Below are 27470 nucleotides of genomic sequence, written 5' to 3' on the forward strand. Positions count from 1 at the left end.
ACATTTCAGTTGAATTCATTCAGTTGGACAGTTGACTAGGAATCCCCCTTTCCCTTTCCCTCAGACTGAAATGAGATCGGTGTCTGCCTGGCGACCCATTCATTCATTCCACAGGTCGTCTGTCTACCAGCCAGACTGTCATCCCATTGTAGTCAGAGTTCCTCTGACTGGGGAATTCTCTTCAACTTATAGCTACTACTGTCACTCATCAAAATGAAAACACAAATCCCCCTCCGCTCAGAGACTGCGACATTTTGCTCCTCGCCTCCGCTCTCCTCCTGCATGTCTTTAAAGCCTTGTTATGAGTAATACAGCAGCCATAGAGAATAACTGCATCGTGTTAGTGATGACGACTGGGGTGTTCAGATTTGCCTCTCTAATACACACTATGCATACCTCCAATCAGGAACTATTTTCTGAAATGACAGTAGGCCTAAAACACTTAAACAACTCAATGACTTGTTCGGGCGGTACTCGGCGGTCGACGTCACCGGTCTTCCAGCCATCATTGATCCATTTTTCATTTTCCATTGGTTTTGTCTTAGTCTTCCTACACACCTGTTTTCAATCCCATTCATTACCTGTTGTGTATTTAACCCTCTGTTTCCCCTCATGTCTTTGTCAGAGATTGTTTGTTACTCAGTGTTGTTTTGTATTGGTGCGCGACGGGTCCTCGTACCCACTTTGTTTTATTGTTACATTTAGTGTTTTGTTTATCATTATTAAATAACTCCATTACATTCAGTTTGATTCTCCTGCGCCTGACTTCCCTGCCACCTATACACACACACACACGACTCTGACAATGACAAAGGTCGAAATGATTAGTAGTGATGGGGCAACAACAACAACAACAAAAATAATAGTTACATATCGGCATATTATTTTTGATGATATATCGTAATGTTTTGAAAATATCTCAATAATATGTTTGTGCTAGTTTGCTGCACCAAAACTCTTGTTTTCACCACTTTTATTTCCATGACAACTAGTTGTTTTCTCTTGTCCCTCTGCAGCAGACACATGATGAGTAATGTGTTTGGAACATCGAATCGCAATTTTTATTTTTTTTATTTTACCTTTATTTAACTCGGCAAGTCAGTTAAGAACACATTCTTATTTTCAATGACGGCCTAGGAACAGTGGGTTAACTGCAGAACGACAGATTTGTACCTTGTCAGCTCGAGGATTTGAACTTGCAACCTCTCAGTTACTAGTCCAACGCTCTAACCACTAGTCTACCCTGCCGCCCCTCCACTCTAACCACTAGCCTACCCTGCCACCCCTCCACTCTAACCACTAGCCTACCCTGCCGCCCCTCCATTCTAACCACTAGCCTACCCTGCCGCCCCTCCACTCTAACCACTAGGCTACCCTGCCGCCCCTCCACTCCACTCTAACCACTAGGCTACCCTGCCGCCCCTCCACTCTAACCACTAGCCTACCCTGCCGCCCCTCCACTCTAACCACTAGGCTACCCTGCCGCCCCTCCACTCTAACCACTAGGCTACCCTGCCGCCCCAATAAAAATCACAGTATCGAATCGCAATACATATAGAATAATAGTCTCTTGATAATAATAAGTATCGTGATATCATATCGTGAGGACCCTTTACTGCTGCAGCAGTGAGCAGGACAATAGGTTTTAATCACATACGTGCCAGTGAGCAGTAGTCTCATCCTAATAGATTATCAATACAGCGACCAGCACTACAAAGTCATCAAAACTTAATTATCCACAAGCTGCAGTCGGAGAAAGAAATATTGATCCATCTAACAGAGGCAAAATTACAAATATCAAGAGCCCTACTTGAAGGGACACGTTACAATTGGCTACATAGTCCCCATGTAGTGCATTACTTTAGACCAGGTCCCGCGGTGTAAGAAATAGGGTGCTGTTTGGAACGCACACATCATCTTCAAGTGTACAGTCAGCCACTGGGATTTCAAAGCACAGCTGGAGCTTGAGACACCAAACATTGACTATAGATCCACTGGGGGAGACTTTAGTCAATACTGGCCAGATTTCAGTTGACGTGCTCTGTTCTGTGGGATGAATGAATAATGCAGCAGTGAAAACAAGGCTACTTTAATGAATGGTGGTTTGAATGGTTGTGGGCTGGCGGTGGTGTAGACGAGTCAAATATTTATCATGCTTCATATTTACTTTACAGACAAGCTATGTACTACACTTATACCCTCAAAAGAAAGTAGGTCTCTAATGTCATTTCAAAGCGCCAGAGACAGTCGACACAAGAGAGAGGAAGGGAGAGAGAGAGAGGAAGGGAGAGAGAGAGAGAGAGAGAGAGAGGAGGAAAGAGAGAGGGGAGGAAAGAGAGAGAGGGGGGGAAAGAGAGAGAGAGAGGGAGGGAGCGAGCGAGAAAGAGCGAGAGAGAGAGAGGAAGTGAAAGAGCGAGAGAGAGAGAGAGAGTGAGAGAGAGAGAGAAAGAGGGAAAGAGAGAGAGAGTCAGTTAGCATGTGGAAGATTCAGGGCCTAAACTCATCAACCTTTGGACTGAAGAGTTTAGCACTGGAGTTCAACACACATCTTAAAGATGTTGACGTCATCATTCTGCAGGAGACATGGTGTAAGGCTGACATTGTCACTCACAGCCCCACAGGCTACAGAGAGGTCACTGTGCCACAGGCTACAGAGAGGTCACTGTCCCACAGGCTACAGAGATATCACTGTCCCACAGGCTACAGAGAGGTCACTGTGCCGTCACTGTCCCACAGGCTACAGAGAGGTCACTGTGCCACAGGCTACAGAGAGGTCACTGTGCCGTCACAAAAACACAGCTCTGTCAATAGAGGCAGAGACTCTGGAGGACTGATCATTTGGTACAATTCCCAACTACAACATCTAATTGAGCCCCTCAAAATTGGCAAATATCACATTTGGTTAAAACTGAAAAAAATAACTTGTACTGACAGAAAAAGATGTGTTCCTTTGCGCAATATATATCCCCCCCTCAGAATCCCCATATTACTCAGAGGAGATCTTCCATACCCTTGAGGAAGAGACGTGCCATTTCAGGGCCCAGGGAAATGTGCTCATCTGTGGGGACACAAATGCGCGCAGAGGAACACTACCTGATCTAACAAGCACACGACGGGACAGCTTTATTACAGGCCATACGGTTTCTAACTGTCTTCATCTCCCCCATAGAAACAACAGTGACAGCCCCGTCAACAAAAACAGAAGGGATCTTTTGCAGCTCTGTAGAAGCCTGGGTCTGTACTTTGTCAATGGTAGGTTACAGGGGTACTCTTTGGGGAGATTCACCTACTGCTGACCTCTTGGCCACAGTACAGTAGACTATATGATCACAGACATTGACCCTTTCTCTCTAAGCTCATTCACTGTCAAGCCACTAACACCTCTGTCTGATCACAGCCAAATTACGTTGACCCTCAAAAGAACAGACATGGAAACAACCACACATTCACAGCCCAGTGAGCTGTACAACATCAGAAATTCATACAGATGGGCCCAAAACAGCACAGAAGAATACCAGAAAGCAACCTGGAACCAAAATATCCAGACACTCTTTCTGGATACCACATTCACTCACAGTAAAGAAGGCATCAATCTGGCAGTACAAAACATCAACTATATATATTCAGGCAAACGGCAAAAGAAGCACAATTGAAAATGATAAAAAACAAAACAAAAAAGACCACAGATGACAACCGGTTTGATGCAGATTGTAAAATTATAAGGAAAAAACTTAGAACACTATCCAACCAAAAGCACAGAGACCCAAATAATGGTGAATTACACCTTAAAACTCTATAAACGTACACTCAGAACCAAAAAAAAGCACAGTACAACAGCAAGCAGCTGACACTAATTGAGGAATCCATAAACACACACAACTTCTGGCAAAATTGGGGGAAAAAAATAAAAAAAATCTAAACAATAGGAATTAGCGATACAAAATGGTGACATATGGACAACCCATTTTAAACACTCTGCAACACCGTTCAAATTGACACAAATGCAGAACAACGACAAATTCATGAGAAGTTGAATGGATTAGAAAAAGCTATAAAGGACAATCAAAATCCACTGGACTCCCCAATTACTGACCAGGAGCTCTATAAGAAACTAAACTATTACTGACCAGGAGCTCTATAAGACACTAAACTATTACTGACCAGGAGCTCTATAAGACACTAAACTATTACTGACCAGGAGCTCTATAAGACACTAAACTATTACTGACCAGGAGCTCTATAAGAAACTAAACTATTACTGACCAGGAGCTCTATAAGAAACTAAACAATTACTGACCAGGAGCTCTATAAGAAACTAAACAATTACTGACCAGGAGCTCTATAAGAAACTAAACTATTACTGACCAGGAGCTCTATAAGAAACTAAACTATTACTGACCAGGAGCTCTATAAGAAACTAAACAATTACTGACCAGGAGCTCTATAAGAAACTAAACAATTACTGACCAGGAGCTCTATAAGAAACTAAACTATTACTGACCAGGAGCTCTATAAGAAACTAAACTATTACTGACCAGGAGCTCTAGAAGAAACTAAACTATTACTGACCAGGAGCTCTAGAAGAAACTAAACTATTACTGACCAGGAGCTCTAGAAGAAACTAAACTATTACTGACCAGGAGCTCTAGAAGAAACTAAACTATTACTGACCTGGAGCTCTAGAAGAAACTAAACTATTACTGACCAGGAGCTCTAGAAGAAACTAAACTATTACTGACCAGGAGCTCTATAAGAAACTTCAGGCTCTCAAATATTAAAAGGCATGCGGACCTGATGGCATCCTAAATGAGATGCTCAAACTCACTAGTGCAAAATTTAAATTGGCCATATTAAAACTGTTTAATTTGATCCTGAGTGTAGGTTATTTCCCTGACATCTGGAATCAAGGACTCATAACCTCAATCTTTAAGAACGGAGACATATTTGACCCGAACAATTACAGAGGCATTTGTAGGAACAGTAACCTAGGGAAGGTTTTCTGTAGTATTATCAATGTAAGAGTGCTAAACTTCCTTAATAAGCACAATGTCTTGATTTATACCAAAACATTGCATGACTGATCATATTTACACCCTACACACCCAGATAGATAAACATGTCCACCAAAATATATAAGCTTGCTTTATCAACTTCCAAAAAGCATTTGATTCTATTTGGCATACAGGACTGTTCTACAAAGTTATTGAAAGTGGTGTAGGGGGTCAAACATATGACATAATTATATCAATGTATACTGACAATACGTGCAGCTTTAAAATTGGTAAGAAAATAACAGAATTCTTTAACAAGAGGCGGGGCCTTCGCCAGGGTTGCAATCTGAGCCCTGCACTCTTCAATATTTACATTAACGAATTGGCCACTATTCTAGAAAAATCCTCAGCCCCTGGTGTTAGTCTCCAGAATTCAGAAGTTAAATGCCTACTCTTCGCAGATGACCTATGCCTGCTGTCACCCACAGCACATGGTCTACAGCAGAGCCTGGACCTGCTAGAGCAGTACTGCCAGACCTGGACCCTGGCAGTAAACCCCAAAAAATAATGATTTTCCAGAGAAGATCCAGATCTCAGGGAATTGGTACAAAATATATAGAGTACTGTACACACTACAATTACTTAGGTTTAAAAATAAGATCAACTGGACACCTTAATGAAGCAATGAATGAGCTGCGAGAGAAAGCACCCAGGGCATTCTACGCCATTAAAAAGCCAATTCAAATTGAAATACCTATTACAATTTGGCTAAAACTAATTTAACATGTCATTGAACCAATTGCACTTCATGGCAGCGAGGTGTGGGGTCCACTTGCAAAACAAGATTTCATCAAATGGGACAAACACCCCATTGAAACCCTGCATGCAGAGTTCTGTAAGATTCTCCTACATGTCCAGAGGAAAACTACAAACAACGCATGCAGGGCAGAATTAGGCCAATATCCACTAATAATAAAAACTCAAAACGGAGCCATTCAGTTTAGGAAACATCTAAAATAGAGTGACCCCTCTCATATCATTACCAAGCCCTGCAATGCCAAGAGCTGAGCAAAGAATGGAGTCCCCTCATCCAGCTGGTCTTGAGTTGACAAACCTGTTCTACTAACACACTGAAGCCTCAGTCCCCTCCTCCAGCTGGTCCTGAGTTCACAAACCTGTTCTACTAACACACTGAAGCCTCAGTCCCCTCCTCCAGCTGGTCCTGAGTTCACAAACCTGTTATACTAACACACTGAAGCCTCAGTCCCCTCATCCAGCTGGTCCTGAGTTCACAAACCTGTTCTACTAACACACTGAAGCCTCAGTCCACTCATCCAGCTGGTCCTGGGGCTGAGTTCACAAACCTGTTCTACTAACACACTGAAGCCTCAGTCCCCTCATCCAGCTGGTCCTGAGTTCACAAACCTGTTCTACTAACACACTGAAGCCTCAGTCCCCTCATCCAGCTGGTCCTGAGTTCACACACCTGTTCTACTAACACACTGAAGCCTCAGTCCCCTCAACCCCTTACACTGCAAAATGCAGTGCTATCTGGCCCTAAATCGACAGTACACCGTGGCTAAGTATTTGACCATGGTTACTGATCAAAACCTTAGAAAAACCTTGACAAAGTACAAGTTTGTGAGCACAGCCTTGCCATTGAGAAGGGTAGACACAGGAAAACCTGGCTCCCTGTAGAGGAAAGGCTGTGCAACCACTGCACAACAGCAGAACCTGAGAGGGAGCTGCATTTCCTGACAAAATGTCAAAAATATAAAACAATTAGAGAGTGTCATTTTCCCAAATTTGAAACCCTTATTCAAGGTTAAAACTAATTGCTAAAACTAATTGAACATGTCATTGAACCAATTGCACTTTATGGCAGCGAGGTGTGGGGTCCACTTGCAAAACAAGATTTCATCAAATGGGACAAACACCCCATTGAAACCCTGCATGCAGAGTTCTGTATGATTTTGATTCTCATTTTTATTCTCATTTTTATGTATTTTTCTATTGTAAATATCCTAAATACGCTTTGGCAATATGTACATTGTTACGTCATGCCAATAAAGTGAATTGAATTGAGAGAGAGAGGAAGAGAGAGAGAGACAGAGAGGCAGAGAGACAGAGAGAGAGAGAGAGAGAGAGAGAGAGAGAGAGAGAGAGAGAGAGAGAGAGAGAGAGAGAGAGAGAGAGAGAGAGAGAGAGAGAGAGAGACAGAGAGACAGAGAGACAGAGAGAGAGAGAGAGAGAGAGAGAGAGAGAGAAAGAGAGAGAGAGAAAGAGAGAGAGAGAGAGAGACAGAGAGAGAGAGTTTGACAGTTTAATTAGGGTCATAATTCATCCCCATAACATAATTAAAACCTTTTACATGCACAATACACACACACACATTTACATATTAGTAATTTTACAGACACTCTGATCCAGAGAGACTTACAGGAGCAATTATGGTTAAGTGAATTGCTCAAAGTAACACAGATTTTTCACCTAGTCGGCTTCGGGATTGAAACCAGCGACCTTTCGGGTTACCGGCACAAAGCTCTTGACTGCTAGGTTACCTGCCACACACACACACACTGAAAGAAAGAGACCCTATTCAGAATACTGCTGGGAAGGGCATTCTGCCTGACAGGCCAGAGAGAAAAGCAGCGTAGAGATAACAGTCACGGACTGTCTGCATCCGAAGTGACACTCTATTCACGACATAGTGTACTACATTTAACCAGAGCCCTATGGTGTCTAGTGCACTATATAGTGAACAAGGTGCCAGTTGAGACACACCCACAGTCTTAACCCTATCAGTCCCGAACCCCCCCCCCCCCCCCCCCCCCCAAAAAAAAATATTTTCATTTATCTGACTTTCATTTATCTTCATGTCCAGCCTTTATATTGAGCCTCACAATGAGGTGTTTTACCATTTTCTTTAAAGGACAACCAGGGCTACAAGTAGAACACAAAACTAGTGGACATAAACTGTTGCATTCATGAGTTTTACTGACAAATGGCAATGAAAAATACGGTCTGCCAAAACACTAACTTGATAAAAAGGTACATGAATGCTGTAATAAGTACAGGAGTGGTTTGCTCAGTGGGAAATGAATACACAACTAGTCAGTGACAACTGTTTGGAGTTTGTGACAGCAACTATGTGAACTTATTACAGTATTATAGACACTATGTCCTGGTATTTACTATGATCGTCTATGTAGAAGAACCCCTTACAGTATTATAGACACTATGTCCTGGTATTTACTATGATCGTCTATGTAGAAGAACCCCTTACAGTATTATAGACACTATGTCCTGGGATTTACTATGATCTTCTATGTAGAAGAACCCCTTACACTATTATAGACACTATGTCCTGGTATTTCCTATGATATTCTATGTAGAAGAAGCCCTTACAGTATTATAGACACTATGTCCTGGTATTTCCTATGATCTTCTATGTAGAAGAAGCACTTACAGTATTATAGACACTATGTCCTGGTATTTCCTATGATCTTCTATGTAGAAGAACCCCTTAAAGTGTTATAGGCACTATGACCTGGGATTTACTATGGTCTTCTATGTAGAAGAACCCCTTACAGTATTATAGACACTATGACCTGGGATTTACTATGGTCTTCTAGGCAGAAGAACCCCTTACAGTATTATAGACACTATGACCTGGGATTTACTATGGTCTTCTAGGCAGAAGAACCCCTTACCTTCTACCGACTCTTGTGTAGCTTGTGAGGTCATAGAGCAACACATGTTACATGTACGTGTGAGAGTCTCAGCTTTCAATCGTTTGTCCAAATCGCACCGGCGTCGCGTGAGACTCATTGGGTTCATTTACCAGCACGCGATGCTGCCTGTGGAGAGACGAGCCCTCTCTATTTTTCTGTAGTTGTATTTGTTCAAACTCATTGGTTAACAATTAGGTCATGTTTCACTGACCTCTTGATTGGCTGAAGGAAACAGCACATGGATAAGCACAGTCCCTCCCATAAACTGAGAATGTCCGTAGATATGGTTAGTTCAGTGCACCTGTCCTCTTGATTGGCTGAAGGAAACAGCACATAGATAAGCACAGTCCCTCCCATAAACTGAGAATGTCCGTAGATATGGTTAGTTCAGTGCACCTGTCCTCTTGACATCAATTGATTAGAAAGACCATTCTTTCTACAAACTCGTCACCAACAATACAGTAGTAAAGTAGTAATAAAATATGTACTTGAACGACGTTTCTACATGTAGCCTACCAAATCAACATATTTCTAGTTCACTCATTTACAGATCCTCATTCATTCATTCATTCATGACCTCATTCAACTGACAGCAGTTGACTAGGCCTCCCTCTTGCTCTCTCTCTCTCTCTCTCTCTCTCTCTCTCTCTCTCTCTCTCTCGCTCTAAACTAAAAAGGGTTTCGGGCCGTGTTGGCACTCTGCCACCCGCAAATTACCCAGAAACTAGTCGTTGGCACTATTTCACACACACACACACACACATAAACTCCACCCGCTACAGACAGACAAAAGTGATTTGATTAACATCTACAGTGACCTTCACTCATTCAGAGCCCCACAAAAGTATAAACTAATCAAATCTACCTCCCTCCTCCCGGGCAGTGCCCTCCCCTTTATCAAAACACACTCACACAAAAGAGACTCACAATCTCAATCTCACCCACCGTCCGTCCAACCGGCTGTGCACACACACACACACACACACACACAAACAAAGAAGAGAACGCAAAGTCAGCACAAACTGTGACCTGACAGTTACAGCCGAGCCATACAGCACCTCCTCTCACTTCAGCAAGTGTACCAGTAGTAACAGAGATCTCTAAACTTAGTGAATTTTTTTTTATTTCACCTTTATTTAACCAGGTAGGCAAGTTGAGAACAAGTTCTCATTTACAAAAATCTGAATCTAACAGCGAGGAGGAAGAACTGCCTTGCTTGAGGGGTGGGGGGCAGGGCTTGGTGTGTGGGGGAAGCAGATGCAAGAGGAGAGTGGGAAAGACGACAATCGGAGTGAACTATAAAAACGGCACTTCAAAATATTGCATGTGATATGGATCTCTTGCGATATGGATATTGCACGTGTCATTTTTGTGAATTAGATCAGCCCTAGGTGATTTAGATGTGAATTAGATCAGCCCTAGGTGATTTAGATGTGAATTAGATCAGCCCTAGGTGATTTAGATGTGAATTAGATCAGCCCTAGGTGATTTAGATGTGAATTAGATCAGCCCTAGGTGATTTAGATGTGAATTAGATCAGCTCTAGGTGATTACGGTGTGAATTCGATCCGCCCCTAACTGATTTAGATGCGAAATAGATCAGCCAAAAGGTGATTTAGATGTGAATTAGATCAGCCCTACGTGATTTAGAAGTGAATTAGATCAGCACTATGTGAATTAGATCAGCCCTAGGTGAATTAGATCGGCCCTAGGTGATTTAGATCAGCTCTTGGTGAATTAGATCAGCCCTAGGTGATTTAGATCAGCCCTGGGTGATTTAGATCAGCCCTAGGTGAATTAGATCAGCCCTAGGTGAATTAGATCAGCCCTAGGTGAATTAGATCAGCCCTGGGTGATTTAGATCATTCCTATGTGATTTAGATCAGCCCTGGGTGAATTAGATCAGCCCTATGTGATTTAGATCAGCCCTAGGTGAATTAGATCAGCCCTAGGTGATTTAGATCAGCCCTAGGTGAATTAGATCAGCCCTGGGTGAATTAGATCAGCCCTAGGTGATTTAGATCAGCCCTAGGTGATTTAGATCAGCCCTAGGTGAATTAGATCAGCCCTAGGTGAATTAGATCAGCCCTGGGTGAATTAGATCAGCCCTGGGTGAATTAGATCAGCCCTGGGTGAATTAGATCAGCCCTAGGTGAATTAGATCAGCCCTGGGTGAATTAGATCAGCCCTAGGTGAATTAGATCAGCCCTGGGTGAATTAGATCAGCCCTGGGTGAATTAGATCAGCCCTAGGTGAATTAGATCAGCCCTGGGTGAATTAGATCAGCCCTAGGTGAATTAGATCAGCACTGGGTGAATTAGATCAGCCCTGGGTGAATTAGATCAGCCCTGGGTGAATTAGATCAGCCCTGGGTGAATTAGATCAGCCCTGGGTGAATTAGATCAGCCCTGGGTGAATTAGATCAGCCCTGGGTGAATTAGATCAGCCCTGGGTGAATTAGATCAGCCCTAGGTGAATTAGATCAGCCCTAGGTGAATTAGATCAGCCCTAGGTGAATTAGATCAGCCCTAGGTGAAATAGATCAGCCCTAGGTGAATTAGATCAGCCCTAGGTGAATTAGATCAGCCCTAGGTGATTTAGATCAGCCCTAGGTGATTTAGATCAGCCCTAGGTGAATTAGATCAGCCCTAGGTGAATTAGATCAGCCCTGGGTGAATTAGATCAGCCCTGGGTGAATTAGATCAGCCCTAGGTGAATTAGATCAGCCCTGTGTGAATTAGATCAGCCCTAGGTGATTTAGATCAGCCCTAGGTGAATTAGATCAGCCCTAGGTGAATTAGATCAGCCCTAGGTGAATTAGATCAGCCCTGGGTGAATTAGATCAGCCCTAGGTTAGATGCGTTCAGTTTGGGTTACTTTCCTCTTGCTCGTTTTCTCTTCCCTCACCATACTTTTCTCTCAGTCAATGTGTAATAGCCCGAAGACTTGCTGTCTGGCGTACTTCCATTATTTACATTTGGTCTTGTTTATAAACACGTTATATAAAGGACAAGTATTCATTCAAATCTAATTTATTTGTCAAATGCTTTGTTAACTAAAGGTGTAGACTTTGGGGGAGCTTTGCTGGTGACACTGTCTGTGATTTGTTTAGAATTGAAGGCACACTTAACCAGCATGGCTACCACAGCATTCTGCAGCGATATGCCACACCTCCAGGCTGTGTATGGGCTATTTCACCAAGAAGGAGAGTGATGGAGTGCTGCATCAGATGACCTGGCCTCCACAATCACCCGACCTCAACCCAATTGAGATGGTTTGGGATGAGTTGGACCTCAGAGTGAAGGAAAAGCAGCCAACAAGTGCTCAGCATATGTGGCAACTCCTTCAAGACTGTTGGAAAAGTATTCCAGGTGAAGCTGGTTGAAAGAATGCCAAGAGTGTGCAAAGCTGTCATCAAGGCAAAGGGTGGTGTAACGATATTCCTCTTCCTCTTCTGAGGAGGAGTAGGAGAGATCGGACCAATGCGCAGCGTGGTACGTATCCATAATGTCTTTTAATGAGAATGAATACAAAATACAAAAAGAACAAGAGAATCATAATGAAAACCGAAACAGTCCCGAATGGTGCAAACACTGAAACTGAAAATATTCACCCACAAAACACAGGTGGGAAAAGACTACCTAAGTATGATTCTCAATCAGAGACAACGAACGACACCTGCCTCTGATTGAGAACCATACCAGGCCAAACACAAACACAACCTAGAAAAATCGGGAGCTTGCAAGGACAGCAGCTATCCACTGGAGAGCCACCATTCGCCCTGTATTTTCTGTGTACGTAAACAATATATATCTACGAAAGAAGACCACAATCTCACCACATAAGTAGCCATGTTAGGTAGGAGTGTTGCCACAAACAGCCTTCAATTAATGAAACACACATCCATCTGTTTTACACTAGTTGGTTAGCCTAGTAGTCCTATGCTGGAAATATCAAATAACTGCCTCTGTTCTAACGCTGCCTCCTCTCCTGGCAGCCTTCCATTTGCATTGTGTGTAATTCATGAGGAAATACAAGATAGGAGAGAACAGCTGAAGAAGTATTGGATGTGAGAAAACAAGATTCCATTCCTCTTTTTTTTTCCCCCCTGGTTCTCCTTTTTCAATCTCTTATCTAGAAGCATCCGTGTATTCTGGAAGGTTGGTTAGAGTAGTAGTAGTGTTAGGGTACTGCCATCCATAGCTCACACAAGTAGGGAGTGACCCAAATAAGCTCAGTCGTCTATCTCCAAGACATCCATCTCCCTTAGAAAGACAGTGAGACAATAGTGAATACTGTCTCCTTTGTAACAAACTCGGTACAATGAATCGGTGCAGTCTACAATGATGATCTCTGATTCTGTATGAGACTGCCATGGAGCAGGAGGAAAGGGAAGCAAAAACACACACACACACAGCACACACACACACACACAGCACACACACACAGCACACACAGCACACACACACAGCACAACGAAAGGAGCACTGGACAAAGAGGGAAAAAAACATTACATGTGAAAGATGATGACTGTCCTTATGACCAGGCATATTTCTGACCATCACAACACCACAGAGCAGGACCTCCTGAGGGGCGCAGTGATCTAAGGCATAGCGGTGCAGTGATCTAAGGCATAGCATCGCAGTGCTTGAAGCATCACTACAGACCTGGGTTCGAACCCAGGCTGTGTCACAGCTGGCCGTGACCGGGAGACCCATGAGGTGGTGCACAATAGGCCCAGCGTAGTCCGGGTTTGGCTGGCCGGGATTTCCTTGTCCCATCGCACTCTAGCGACTCCTTGTGACGGGCTGGGCATCTGCAAGCTGACTTTGGTCGCCAGCTGGAAGGTGTTTCCTCCGACACATTGGTGCCGCTGGCTTCCGGGTTAAGCGATCAGTGCAGCTTGGCAGGGTCGTGGCTCTCGACCTTCGCCTCTCCCGAGTCAGAAGGGGAGTTGCAGCAATGGCTCAAGACTGTAACTACCAATTGGAAATCACAAAATTGGGGAGAAAAAGGGGTAAAAATATTTAAATAAAAAAATAAAGAATGCCACAGGGGGAGTAGGAACGCCATTACATTATGTAAAATATGATGCTTTGACCGCTCTGATTCCATATAAGGAAGCCATGAAGCAAGAGGAAGGGAACGAGTTAGACACAGACTGTCAAGAAACAAAAGGATGGAGACAGGTCAGGGAGGGGAGAAAAAATTAATGCCGAAAGACATCACTTTGACCTCTCTCAAGGTTAACCTGGTCCTCACACCATCAACGTAGTCCAAACACACAGGGCAACATGTCAAAGAAGAGAAAATCCTGTGTGTATGTCTTATTGGACAAGAGAGCCATCTGCTGCAATCCCCTACTTACTCACAGTGACATATGCATACACACACACACACACACACACACACACACATGCACACACACGCACACACACGCACTAAGATTCTGAGGAAAGGAGAGGATGTATGTCATTGCCTACTCAATACATGACTCATGTGTTGTGACATAGCCTAGATTGCAGCAATTTTGTGCACAAGGTTAGGTTATGACATCACTTATGACACCCTCAGTCATAACCAGAGTCGTCATAAACACTTCATAGTTCATCTTAGAAGGGGAAACATGGCACGCGTTAAGCTTAGCATTGCTTTCCAACAGGGCACCATATGAATGACAAATTGATTTGAAAGGAGACAAAATGTCATTTCCACAGCCCACCAGTCTATTTGTACAAAGACACACTGACTGACACACACACACACACAGCTCTCTTAAAGACGATGTAATAATTAACTTTGCCGATAAACCATGCAAATAAAAGAGTAAAGGTTCCCAGCTATGACAGAAGGGCCATTGATTCTCTACATGCTGTTCTTACAAGGCAAGGCCTGGCCAGGTTAGGTTAGGTTGGGATTTACCAGAACTATAGGTATTGGCTCTGGGTGACAATTGGAGCAACAACTGAAAAGCAATGTGTTCAAAAAAAGCATAAACAGAGGTTTGCTGATATAATGCGAGCGTAACGAAACACATTTCATCCCAGCTTGGATAAGAAGGGAAACGGTACTTAACTGAGGGAGAGGTCAGCTGACGTTGGATACTGACTGAGGGAGAGACAAAGCCCTAACAAGTGGGCTAAAGCCTGTTCAGAGAAAGGTCACTGAGACCCAACATCTCACCACCTTGTTAGACAGTGACAGTGTGACTTGCTCTGAAGTGTGGGCAACCTTTACTTCATAAACGTAGAATAAAACAGACACTTGGGTGGTTATGGGGATATACTGCGTGTCCGTTGTTAATTCCAAGTGCAGCGTCAACTGAAGACCTGCTGTATGTGAAAGAGAGGGAGGCTGTGATGTGAAATTCTGACTCACTTTATGAAGCACCGAGCCCCCTCGAACGAAAATCCCTCCTCCCATCCAGTCGGTAAATCTATAGGGAGAAACACACATAACCGCACCAGATAAACAAAGAGGCACAACAGACGGGACACACACACACATCATCGGAGTCACGGAGTGTAAGCCAATGAACTAACAAGATGCCAGCTGTCAAAATGCATGCCATGCTTTGTAGGGGTGCAGCTAACCCTTGAGCATGACTCTCAGTTCCATTAGATTACACAGGAGAGTCATTGGAGGAAGGCGTCTTCTGTACAAGGGTGTTTTCTTAAGATCCCCGATTCATATCAGCGAGAAATTATTTTCAAAAAACAAAATGTTAAATTAATACACTTTTTTATATAGTGTTAGTTCTCCCACAGGGTCATATCGTCATGTTACAACGCGTGTTTATAGAAGACAGACGGAAGACATTGCTAATTAGCTATTTAGCATGCAACCGAACACACCGAACAACACCAGAAACGTGTTGTCACTGAAAAATACTGTTGGCTGCAACTGAGGTATTAAAGTCTGTTAAAAAACTGTGTATCACAAACTTAGCATCTGATAAATTATTTTTGAATGTGATATGAAAGTAAAGTTTTTTTTTTTTTTTTGTATCTTTCTAGAATCGAAATACCACGATTCCTACCTGAAACGTTTACCTTTTACCTTTTTTATATACCATATATATATATATATATATATATATATATAGAAAATTTGGAAAATGAGGAACTGTTGTCAATTCGGGAAAAAAAATCGACGTCTCTAAACTGGTCGCTAGTGTATAGATCAGTAGCTAATGTCAAAGATACTGGGAATTCATCTAACGTTAGTTGAATAATGTGCAGCAGCTGCTGGCTAACTGTAACATCACACAGCTAGCTACTGTAGCTCATTCTAACATATAGGTGTAGCCAAATCTCGAGGGAGAGGGGGAATATAAATATATATATATATATAATTTGTCTGTTATTTTTGCCGAGGAAGTGTCGACAAAAAAAACAGTTGAGGCATAACTAAGCAAATGTATATTTGACAAGTTTACCTTCCGTTTACCTGAGATGGCTAGCTACAGCTAGCTAACATAATGACCAGTGTGATGCCAACTTCTGGACGTTTTAACGGCTGTGTTTCACAGCACACGAACCTAAACTCACCTACATCAACAACAACAAAAATAAACTAACCCATTTTGTCTCTCTGGATCTATTTTGTTTGAAACAAACAACAACAAAACAAACAAAACAAAAAAAAACATTGCTTGGTGGCATATGGATATAAACTTGGTGACATTTTTACCTGGAGTTTTCCTGTGGCCAGTTATCACTGCCTCTCCACTGACTGGATGCAACCAGGTTGTACTCTTTGCTTCTTCGCTGTTGGTGAGAAAGGGAAAAAGGTGAAAACGTATCGCATTTTGGTGTGTATCCGAGTTTAAAATTAAAATAAAAATTACAAATACACCCACGAATAATATCCAATAGATTATTACTTGATGAAGAAGACTCGTCCGTCCCGAGTGACCCCGTAACTCCATGAAGAAGGGAGACGAGAGATCCACTCCGGGTGTAGATCCGCCGCCATGGCTACAGAGACACTGAATCTCAGCGGCAGCGCGTCTCCGCTCTTGGAGCGCGTACACGGAAACCTTGGCAACGACGGAGTAGTGAGGCAACAAAAAAAAGAAGGGAACCTAACCTCTGGGGGGGGGCATGTATGGTCGGATTTTTCTCCGACCATGAGTAGGCTATGGGTATATATATATATATAAACCCAGGGTCGTTACGAAATATATATATATATATATATTGTCACGACCCTGGGTTTATAAGCGCGGGAATCGACTGTCGCACGAGCATTGCATTTGCGGCACAATCGATAGCGCGCCGGACCTCGGGCTAGAAGGTCGAGGGTTCGAGACCTACGCCCTGCCTGTTTCATTACTATATATATATAAACTAACCCATATTAGTATATATATATACCTTCTATTTGACAAAGTCATGAAAAAAGTGATGTTGACTAATGAGCATGTGTGCTTGACTTTGCAAGAACGCTTATCCGCGCATATATTCAAGTATAGTCCAGCCAGGTTCGGATTGAGAAATCATATCCCCCCCCGGCACACCCTCATTTTCTGTTAACAAATCCGTGCACGAAGATTCAATATAAAACCATAATAACGTTTGCAATGTGGCACAGGCTACAGTAGAAAACAGGTATTGTTAGGGTTTTCACATATGGGGATTTTTGGTTTTAGTGTCCGAAGAAAATATGCCTTCTAAAAACGCATTTCATGCAATTCAACCACATTTACATGACAGAGGACATTAGCTAAATCTTTTTTTACAACACAAATGACCGAGGTGAGTGGTTACTCTGACTGACAAACTGGGATCAATCTGGTCTTGATTCAAACTGTAGCTCAGACCAATGAAGCAACATGATATATATATATATATATATATATATATATATATATATATATATATATATATATATGCTACAGTAGGCTACTAAATAACATTTCCAGTGCCACAGATAATTGTATGTGCGGGATACAGAGATGAGGTAGTCGATCAAAAATCATGTTAAACACTATTATTGCACACAGAGTGAGTCCAAGGAACTTATTATGTCACTTGTTAAGCACATTTCTACTCCTGAACTTAATTTAGGCTTGCCATAACAAAGGGGTTGAATACTTATTTCAGCTTTTTATTTTATTTGTGTATATAAATATATATATATATATATATATATATTAAACATGATTCCACTTTGACATTATGGGGTATTGTGTGTAGGCCAGTGACACAAAAATCTCTATTTAATTCATTTAAAATTCAGGCTGTAACACAAGAAAATGTGGAAAATGTCAGGTTTTACTTTCTGAAGGCTCTGAATGTCTCTCTATATTATGCGTGGGGAAACATGGGAACAGATTCCCCAAAATTAAAATCACTCAGTGTTTATTTCCTTGTGTTTTTATAGTCGATTATGTCCAACAATAAAAACTAAAATAAAAAAATAAACGTTTTTCGGCCCGCAGGCCACCAGTTGGGGAAGCCTGCCCTGTGTCATCATTAGGTGAGTCAGTCTGCCGTAAGGTCCCTCAGTCAAACACAGATTCAACCACAAAGACAAGGGAGATTTCCAGAACAGCAGATATTTTCTGGTATTTTTACCCCATCTAAAAAAAATGTTTAAAAGCATTGAATAGTCCTCTGAGCATGGCGAAGTTATTAATTAGACTCTGGATGGTGTATCCTGTCACGTCCGTCGTGAGGAGTAGACCAAGATGCAGTGTGGTATGTTTCCATCCTTTATTATGGAATAGAAAACATCAAAGGACAAAAACAACAAAGCGAACAAACGAAACTATAATAATGCTCTCAGGCAACTATACATAGACAAGATCCCGGCAAAGCACAATGGGAAAATGGCTACCTAAATATGATCCCCAATCAGAGATCAACGATAAACAGCTGCCTCTGATTGGGAACCACATCAGGCCAACATAGATATACAATTCCCAGAGATAACCCACCCTAAAATCACACCCCGACCCAACCAGCATAGAGAATGAACAGCTCTCTATGGCCAGGGCGTGACATATCCATCCACCCAGTCACTACAAAGATACAGGCGGCCTTCCTAATTCAGTTGCTGGACAGGAAGGAAACCCTTCAGGGATTTCACCATGAGGTCAATGGTGGCTTTAGAACAGTTACAGAGTTGAACGGCTGTGATGGGAGAAAACTGAGGATGGATCAACAACATTGTAGTTACTCCACAATATTAACCTAATTGACAGAGTGAAAAGAAGGAAGCATGTACAGAATACAAATATTCCAAAATATGCATCCTGTTTGCAACAAATGTGGTAAAGCAGTTAACATTTTATCCTGATTACAAGGTGTTATGTTTTGGGCAAATTCAGTACAACACATTACTGAGTACTACTCTCTATATTTTCAAGCATAGTGGTGGCTGCATCATGTTATGCATATGCTTGTAATCTGGGAGTTTTTCAGGATAAAAAAATTAACGGAATGGAGCTAAGCAGAGGCAAATCCAAGAGGAAAACCTGATTCAGTCTGCTTTCCACCAGATACTGGGAGATGAATTCACCCTTCAGCAGGACAATAACCTAAAGCACAAGGCCAAATCTACACTGGAGTTGCTTACCAAGAAGATAGTGAATATTCCTGAGTGTCCAAGTTACAGTTTTGACATAAATTTGCTTGAAAATAAATGGCAAGACTTGAAAAGGACTGTCTAGCAATGATCATAAACCAATTTGACAGAGCTTGAAGAATTTTGAAAAGAACAATGGTCAAATGTTGCACATATCTACGTGTATCCACTGTATGGCGTACAGTGGCTTGCGAAAGTATTCACACCCCTTGGCATTTTTCCTTTTTTGTTGCCTTTACAACCTGGAATTATAATAGATTTTTGGGGGGTTTTGTGTCATTTTATATACACAACATGCCTACCAGTTTGAAAGCGCAAAAACATTTTTATTGTGAAACATACCAGAAATAAGACACAAAAAAAACGGACAACTTGAGCGTGCATAATTATTCACCCCCCCCCAAATTCAATACTTTATAGAACCACCTTTTCATCAATTACAGCTGCAAGGCTCTATAAGTTTAGTACATCTAGCCACTGGGATTGTTGCCCATTCTTCAAGGCAAAACTGCTCCAGCTCCTTCAAGATGGATTGGTTCTGCTGGTGTACAGCAATCTTTAAGTCATAACACAGATTCTCAATTGGATTGAGGTCTGCGCTTTGACTAGGCCATTCCAAGACATTTAAATGTTTCCCCTTATACCACTCGAGTGTTGCTTTAGCAGTATGCTTAGGGTCATTGTCCTGCTGGAAGGTGAACCTCCGTCCCAGTCTCAAATCTCTGGAAGACTGAAACAGGTTTCCCTCAAGGATTTCTCTATATTTAGCGCCATCCATCATTTCTTCAATTCTGACCAGTTTCCCAGTCCCTGCTGATTAAAAACATCCCCACAGCATGATGCTGCCACCACCATGCTTCACTGTGGGGATGGTGATCTCGGAGTGATGAGAGGTGTTGGGTTTGCGCCAGATATAGTATTTTCCTCGATGGCAAAAAAGCTCAATTTTAGTCTCATCTGACCAGAGTACCTTCTTCCATATGTTTGGGAGTCTCCCACATGCCTTTTGGTGAACACCAAACGTGTTTGCTTATTTTTTTCTTTAAGCAATGGCTTTTTTTCTGGCCACTCTTCCGTAAAGCCCAGCTCTGAGGAGTGTATGGCTTAAAGTGGTCCTATGGACAGATACTCCAATCTCCGCTATGGAGCTTTGCAGCTCCTTCAGGGTTATCTTTGGCCTCTTTGTTGCCTCTCTGATTAATGCCTTCCTTGCCTGGTCCATGAGTTTTGGTGGGCGGCCCTCTCTTGGCAGGTTTGTTGTGGTGCCATATTCTTTCCCTTTTTTAATAATGGATTTAAAGGTGCTCCGTGGGATGTTCAAAGTTTCGGATATTTTTTAAATAAAAATTACAGCCATTCCGATTTCCTATTACAATATAATAGGGTCAAATTATTCTAAATATGATCAAAATGACTTTGTAATGTTGTCGTCCCACTAAAAAAACACTGATAATATGGGCAATAATTCTGTTCATAAAATACTCTTAAGACCTTCGTGGGGATCATATTGAGGTAATTTTGACCATAGTCCTGAGGTAATATTGAGGTCATTTTGACCATAGTCCTGAGGTAACGGGGGTGGCAGGTAGCCTAGTGGTTAGAGCGTTGGACTAGTAACCAGAATGTGGCAAGATCATAATCCCCAAGCTGACGAGGTGAAAATCTGTCATTTATCCCCTGAACAAAGCAGTTAACAAACTGTTCCTAGGCTATCATTGAAAATAAGAATTTGTTCTTAACTGGCTTGCCTAGGTAAATAAAATATTGAAGTAATTTTGACCATAGTCCTGCAGAAAATTGTGGACTTTGAATAAAAAACATGAGCTGGCACACATCCAGAGAAAATTATTTTATGTAGAGTTGCTGACTAACGGCAAATAAACTATATGCTATAAAAAGAAAGAAAATACTTTGTGATAGAGCTGTGACATGTCTAAAGAAGTATATTTGGTTATAGTGCCATATCAGATTTGGCCATAACCTCCCACTGCCAACCAGCTGCATGGGGCCATTTTGGACTAGATTCACTTGGCCATAACCTCCCACCGCCAACCAGCTGCATGGGGCCATTTTGGACTAGATTCACTTGGCCATTTATCCGTAAATAATTGGTAGATACACCCCAATGATGGCTTATAATGTTTGAGGGGGTCTGGAAAACACAAATAAATGCTCACAAGATGCCATATATGAAAACGGGTGCAAAATTACGTTTTTTGTCAATGTTTTTATGGATAGTTTTTATTTTATTTATTTATTTTTATTTCACCTTTATTTAACCAGGTAGGCAAGTTGAGAACAAGTTCTCATTTACAATTGCGACCTGGCCAAGATAAAGCAAAGCAGTTCGACACATACAACGACACAGAGTTACACATGGAGTAAACAAACATATAGTCAATAATACAGTATAAACAAGTCTATATACGATGTGAGCAAATGAGGTGAGATAAGGGCGGTAAAGGCAAAAAAAGGCCATGGTGGCAAAGTAAATACAATATAGCAAGTAAAACACTGGAATGGTAGATTTGCAATGGAAGAATGTGCAAAGTAGAAAGTAGAAATGTAGTTTACATGTAAACCAATTGAATGGGTGTTGTGTGGCGTCGTATCGTGTCCAATACGACCCCATGCAGCTGGTTGGCAGATGTACAAAATCCCTCAGAGGGGAGCAGCAAATTGCCGAACTTGATCAGCCAAGTTGATTTACCCTGTTGACTCTCTCTCAATGCCACGTGTCACTAATTACCAGGACTGCCCTGATAGGCGTTAAATACAAACTAAAAGGTTTGATTGAGCCTGTCAAGCCTTTCCTCAGTTTCTATCTAGTTGTTAAGAGTATGTTTGTTTCCTATTTTCCAGATATTTTAGTTAAGATATAACATCAAGATGTCTTCTAATTTCCTTATTTGAGATATATTGTTTACATTGTATGTTATGAAACCTGCTCATAATGTCCAAAAGCACAAGTTCTGTCATCTGCTTACTCTCTGACCAGAGCAGAGTACCACTGGTGATATCTACAGTATCCAACCAACTCTTTTTTTTTTATTTTACCTTTATTTAACTAGACAAGTCAGTTAAGAACAAATCCTTATTTACAATGACATCCCAGGAACAGTGGGTTAACTGCCTTGTTCAGGGGCAGAACAACAGATGTTACCTTGTCAGCTCTGGGATTCACTCTCTTGCAACCTTTTGGTTACAAGTCCAACGCTCTAACCACTAGGCTACCTGCTGGTTACAAGTCCAACGCTCTAACCACTAGGCTACCTGCTGGTTACTAGTCCAACGCTCTAACCACTAGGCTACCTGCTGGTTACAAGTCCAATGCTCTAACCACTAGGCTACCTGCTGGTTACAAGTCCAACGCTCTAACCACTAGGCTACCTGCTGGTTACAAGTCCAACGCTCTAACCACTAGGCTACCTGCTGGTTACTAGTCCAACGCTCTAACCACTAGGCTACCTGCTGGTTACAAGTCCAATGCTCTAACCACTAGGCTACCTGCTGGTTACAAGTCCAACGCTCTAACCACTAGGCTACCTGCTGCCCCATCTTTGGCTTCTTAGTATATTTTTCAGTGGCAATATTGGAAATGGATGCCAGGGGAGGTAATGGGAAAAATCTGCAATGGAACTATAGCCAAAAATACTGTAGACATGCCCCAGCTGTGTGAAATTAGGTGGCTTTATCACAAAGTCCACAATTTGGTCAAAATGACCTCAGTATGACCACCATGAAGGTCTAAATAGTACTTTATTATCATAATTATTGTATATATTATCTGTGTTTTTTTTAGTGGGTAGATTAAATTCTTCATTTTTATGTTATTTGGAATGACTTTACCCTATTTTCTTCAAACATGACATCCGGATGGCGGGGTTCCCGGATTACTTCCAATATTTTTAATGTTCCTTAAGGTATCTAGTATTAGTGTACCAAGTTTGATACTTGTATCATAAAATGGAACAATTACGTCACCTATCTGCTGGACTAATACGCGCCTGAGCAATGTAGCTGGAGCAGCTGCATCCCCGCTTTCAAAACAGTGGCGCAAATGTGTTGTTGCACCCCCCACTTTTTTTTTTATCAGAAAATTATCATAATCTATTGGGTCATTTGTCATGTTCAATGATTTAGTCATGTTTTGAGCTAGTATGTATTAATATAGAGATGTCAATTTAATGTATTATATAATAATTAACAGATTGCATTTTGTGCCACCGTTTTAGTTAAGTGCTGTTAGAAATCACTAGTTGCACTACAGGTGTATAAAATAAAAAGGTACCTGCAAAATAATTCTTTATGTATTTTTTTTGTGCTCCTACATTTGTATCGTTGTTACACATCATTTCACTTTGCCTGTAAGAACCATGATGAGCACTGCCGGGCATTTCTTGGCTTCGCTGAATCGCAGCCTCTGACTCTTGAGTAGCCCTTCCATTAGCCTACCAAAGGCTGCACCTTTGCAGGAGACTGCATGTCTTGTTGCTCGCAGTAGCTTGTAAATAAGAAAAATAATCAGTAGGCATAATATTACATCTGAGAATAATTTTTCCTCCACCGTTTACAGGTATTTTAACACCAGACCATTATGAATTTTTATATATATTTTCCCAACATCAATCGGTTAAATCGCATTGTTAAAAATGTTTTCATTCAGTTGCTGTCCTGGGTGAGCCCGACATGTGGGTGCACCTTGATGAGCCAAATGAAAAAAAAGCACAGGATAATTTGTATCTCAAAACAAACACCTCCGCTTGGCTTGCTAAGTAATATCTCCAAAATAATACATGTTTACCTTCTATGCGTCATACATGACTGTTTAATGAAAAACTATTTCACGGTGACAGCGCTTCAAACAAAGGCAAAAAAAATGTCTATGTTGGGAGGGAAAACAATTTAATGTGCCTGCTGAGAAAATACTTTTGTTATTCCTCATACTTTTCGTGATTATCTGTTTCTTCGTGAGTTGTTGTCAAATACGTAGCCTAGAGTGGAGGGCCCTAGAGGAGGAAGGGGAGGACCATCAAACTCAGTTGTGAAACATAGGGAAATAGTTGAAACATTAAAGTTATCAAAGATTATTCATGATACAGCGTGTAAGCTACTAGTGCAAATTATTGTTGTTTTTTTCTGAACTGTTTGTTCCAGCGGGTGATTCCCTCATCCAATTTTCCAACCTCATGATGACATCTATTTTGTGAAGTACACCAGTCCCTCCTGCAGCAAAGCACCCCCACAACATGATGCTGCCACCCCCATGCTTCACGGTTGGGATGGTGTTCTTCGGCTTGCAAGACTCCCCCTTTTTCCTCCAAACATAATGATGGTCATTATAGCCAAACAGTTCTATTTTTGTTTCATCAAACCAGAGGACATTTCTCCAAAAAATACGATCTTTGTCCCCATGTGCAAACCGTAGTCTGGCTTTTTATGGCGGTTTTGGAGCAGTGGCTTCTTCCTTGCTGAGAGGCCTTTCAGGTTATGTCAATATAGGACTCGTTTTACAGTGGATACTTTTGTACCTGTTTCCTCCAGCATCTTCACAAGGTCCTTTGCTGTTGTTCTGGGATTGATTTGCACTTTTCGCACCAAAATACGTTGATCTCTAGGAGACAGAACGCATCTCCTTCCTGAGCGGTATGACGGCTGCGTGGTTCCATGGTGTTAATACTTGCATACTATTGTTTGTATAGATGAATGCTGACCTGTTGCACCCTCTACAACCACTGTGATTATTATTATCTGACCCTGTTGGTCATCTATGAACATTTGAACATCTTGGCCATGTTCTGTTATAATTTCCACCCGGCACAGCCAGAAGAGGACTGGCCACCCCTCATAGCCTGGTTCCTCTCTAGGTTTCTTCCTAGGTTCCGGCCTTTCCTAGCCACTGTGCTTCTACACCTGCATTGCTTTCTGTTTGGGGTTTTAGGTTTCTATACAGCACTTTGTGACATCAGCTGATGTTAGAAGGGCTTTATAAATACATTTAATTGACATTTGATTGATTGATGTCTCACAAAAATCACAGAATTATTAAATTGGTATTTTACATAACCGAATATAATTCGATAGTTCTAATGAGATTTTAGGAAGGTTAGCTGAAGTTGAATAGTCCCCCAAAAATTATAAACTAAACTAAATAAACTTAATATAAAAAAATATATATAAACTCAACAGTGTGCACCACAAGGTGCTTTGATTGAAACAAAACACAAGAAATGCAAATAGTTTCACAACATCTGCTTTAATTCGCACAAGAAACTGTAATTCACGAAGACCTGGATAAATGTTTTTGTTGTTGAATTAGTTTTTTGTCTTGTTTTTGAACCCCTTTTTCGTGGTATCCAATTATTTTAGTAGCTACTATCTTGTCTCATCGCTACAACTCCCGTACGGGCTCGGGAGAGACAAAGGTTGAAAGTCATGCGTCCTCCGATACACAACAACACAGCGCGCATCCAACCCGGAAGCCAGCCGCACCAATGTGTCGGAGGAAACACCGTGCACCTGGCAACCTTGGTTAGCGCGCACTGTGCCCGGCCCGCCACAGGAGTCGCTGGTGCGTGATGAGACAAGGATATCCCTACCGGCCAAGCCCTCCCTAAACCGGACGACGCTAGGGCAATTGTGCGTCGCTCCACGGACCTCCCGGTCGTGGCCGGTTACAACAGAACCTGGGTGCGAACCCAGGGTCTCTGATGGCACAGCTGGCGCTGTTAACCACTGTTAACCACACAACAAGCGCCCTTAACCACTGCGCCACCCAGGAGGCCGTGCATGGATGTGTCGCTACAAACTTTGATGGAGGACATGATGATGTCATTTACTTCATTTTTTTGTTTGTTTGTGCTCCCTCACCTAAAGACATTTCACTGGTCATAAAGCCATGGCAAAATGTTTAGAATCACAACAATTGAGCTTTTACAACCGCAAAAGCCTCATAGCAATATGTGTAGTATAGCAGAAAATTAGCTTTAAAAACAGCACATTTTTAACCCTTTCCGTTTCATGCTCTGGAGTGGGAAGCTTGCACATAATTTCCACGCAATGCCGATATAATAAAGTCCTAAATACGTCGGATGGCCATCAAGTCCAAGCAGCGGTGAAGCGAGAGGCAAGGCCTACCGTACGAGGAGAACGGTGCCATCACTATTATGATAGTATTATGAATTATGATGGGAACGTGTATTGGCATTGACGGCTGTAGCTGTTTTAAGAGTGTAAATGTATGATTTTTATGGGGAGAGAGAGAGAGTGAGGATTTTCAAAAAGCAGGTTTCTATAAATTCTGCCACTAATTCCGGAGAAACTCCTCCTCCTGCTCCCTCCATTGTGTCCGATGTGAAGACTGCAGTGTCCACTTTTAACACCACTTTGGTGTTGACAAAAAAGACAGGTCACCAAACACCTTTTACCCTCTTGAGCCTGTTCTGTTCTGTTTTGTGTTGCATTGTGTTTGGGGCGGAGGGGAGCTACATCTGATCTGATGTGTGTGTGTGTGTGTGTGTGTGTGTGTGTGTGTGTGTGTGTGTGTGTGTGTGTGTGTGTGTGTGTGTGTGTGTGTGTGTGTGTGTGTGTGTGTGTGTCTTAACCCTGTGCACCACTACTTCTCCATATTAACGAACAGCCAGGCCATCAGATTAAGGCTCAATTACGTTTCAATTTAGTCCATTTGGGAAATAAACAAAAAATCCTATTCCAGTTTACTTATTTCAGTCTGCTTCCTGAATTGATTAAGAAGGAATTCATTGACCTCCAACAAATGTGAGGCAGTTGAGAGAGGACACCTTGCTTAGTGCTCTGCTCTGTTGTCTATGACCAGAATACCAAGGCAGTTGAGAGAGGACACCTTGCTCAGTGCTCTGCTCTGTTGTCTATGACCAGAATACCAAGGCAGTTGAGAGAGGACACCTTGCTCAGTGCTCTGCTCTGTTGTCTATGACCAGAATACCAAGGCAGTTGAGAGAGGACACCTTGCTCAGTGCTCTGCTCTGTTGTCTATGACCAGAATACCAAGGCAGTTGAGAGAGGACACCTTGCTCAGTGCTCTGCTATCTATGATCAGAATACCAAGGCAGTTTAAACCCAGTTTATGTTGGTTGATTGTATATTGACTGGGCCTGGAGAGAGAGCAGGTGGC

The 27470-nt window shown here is 42.0% G+C and overlaps 1 protein-coding gene across 4 annotated transcripts in view; it reads right to left on the bottom strand.

The window, feature by feature from the left end:
* Positions 1-16779, bottom strand: part of LOC110500541 (pleckstrin homology domain-containing family A member 5) — a 249944-nt gene extending 233165 nt beyond the window's left edge. For all 4 annotated transcript variants that reach the window (XM_036960116.1, XM_036960115.1, XM_036960106.1 and 1 more), the window contains exons 1-3: positions 16611-16779; positions 16418-16494; positions 15104-15161 (exon numbers count right to left, since the gene is read on the bottom strand). In XM_036960116.1, the coding sequence (XP_036816011.1) occupies positions 15104-15161; positions 16418-16494; positions 16611-16702 (227 nt within the window). In that variant the 5' untranslated portion in view covers positions 16703-16779. The remainder of the gene's footprint in view (positions 1-15103; positions 15162-16417; positions 16495-16610) is intronic.
* Between the last annotated feature and the right edge of the window lie 10691 nt (positions 16780-27470).

Source organism: Oncorhynchus mykiss, chromosome 2, assembly GCF_013265735.2.
Source record: "Oncorhynchus mykiss isolate Arlee chromosome 2, USDA_OmykA_1.1, whole genome shotgun sequence".
NCBI classification, from domain to species: Eukaryota; Metazoa; Chordata; class Actinopteri; order Salmoniformes; family Salmonidae; genus Oncorhynchus; species Oncorhynchus mykiss.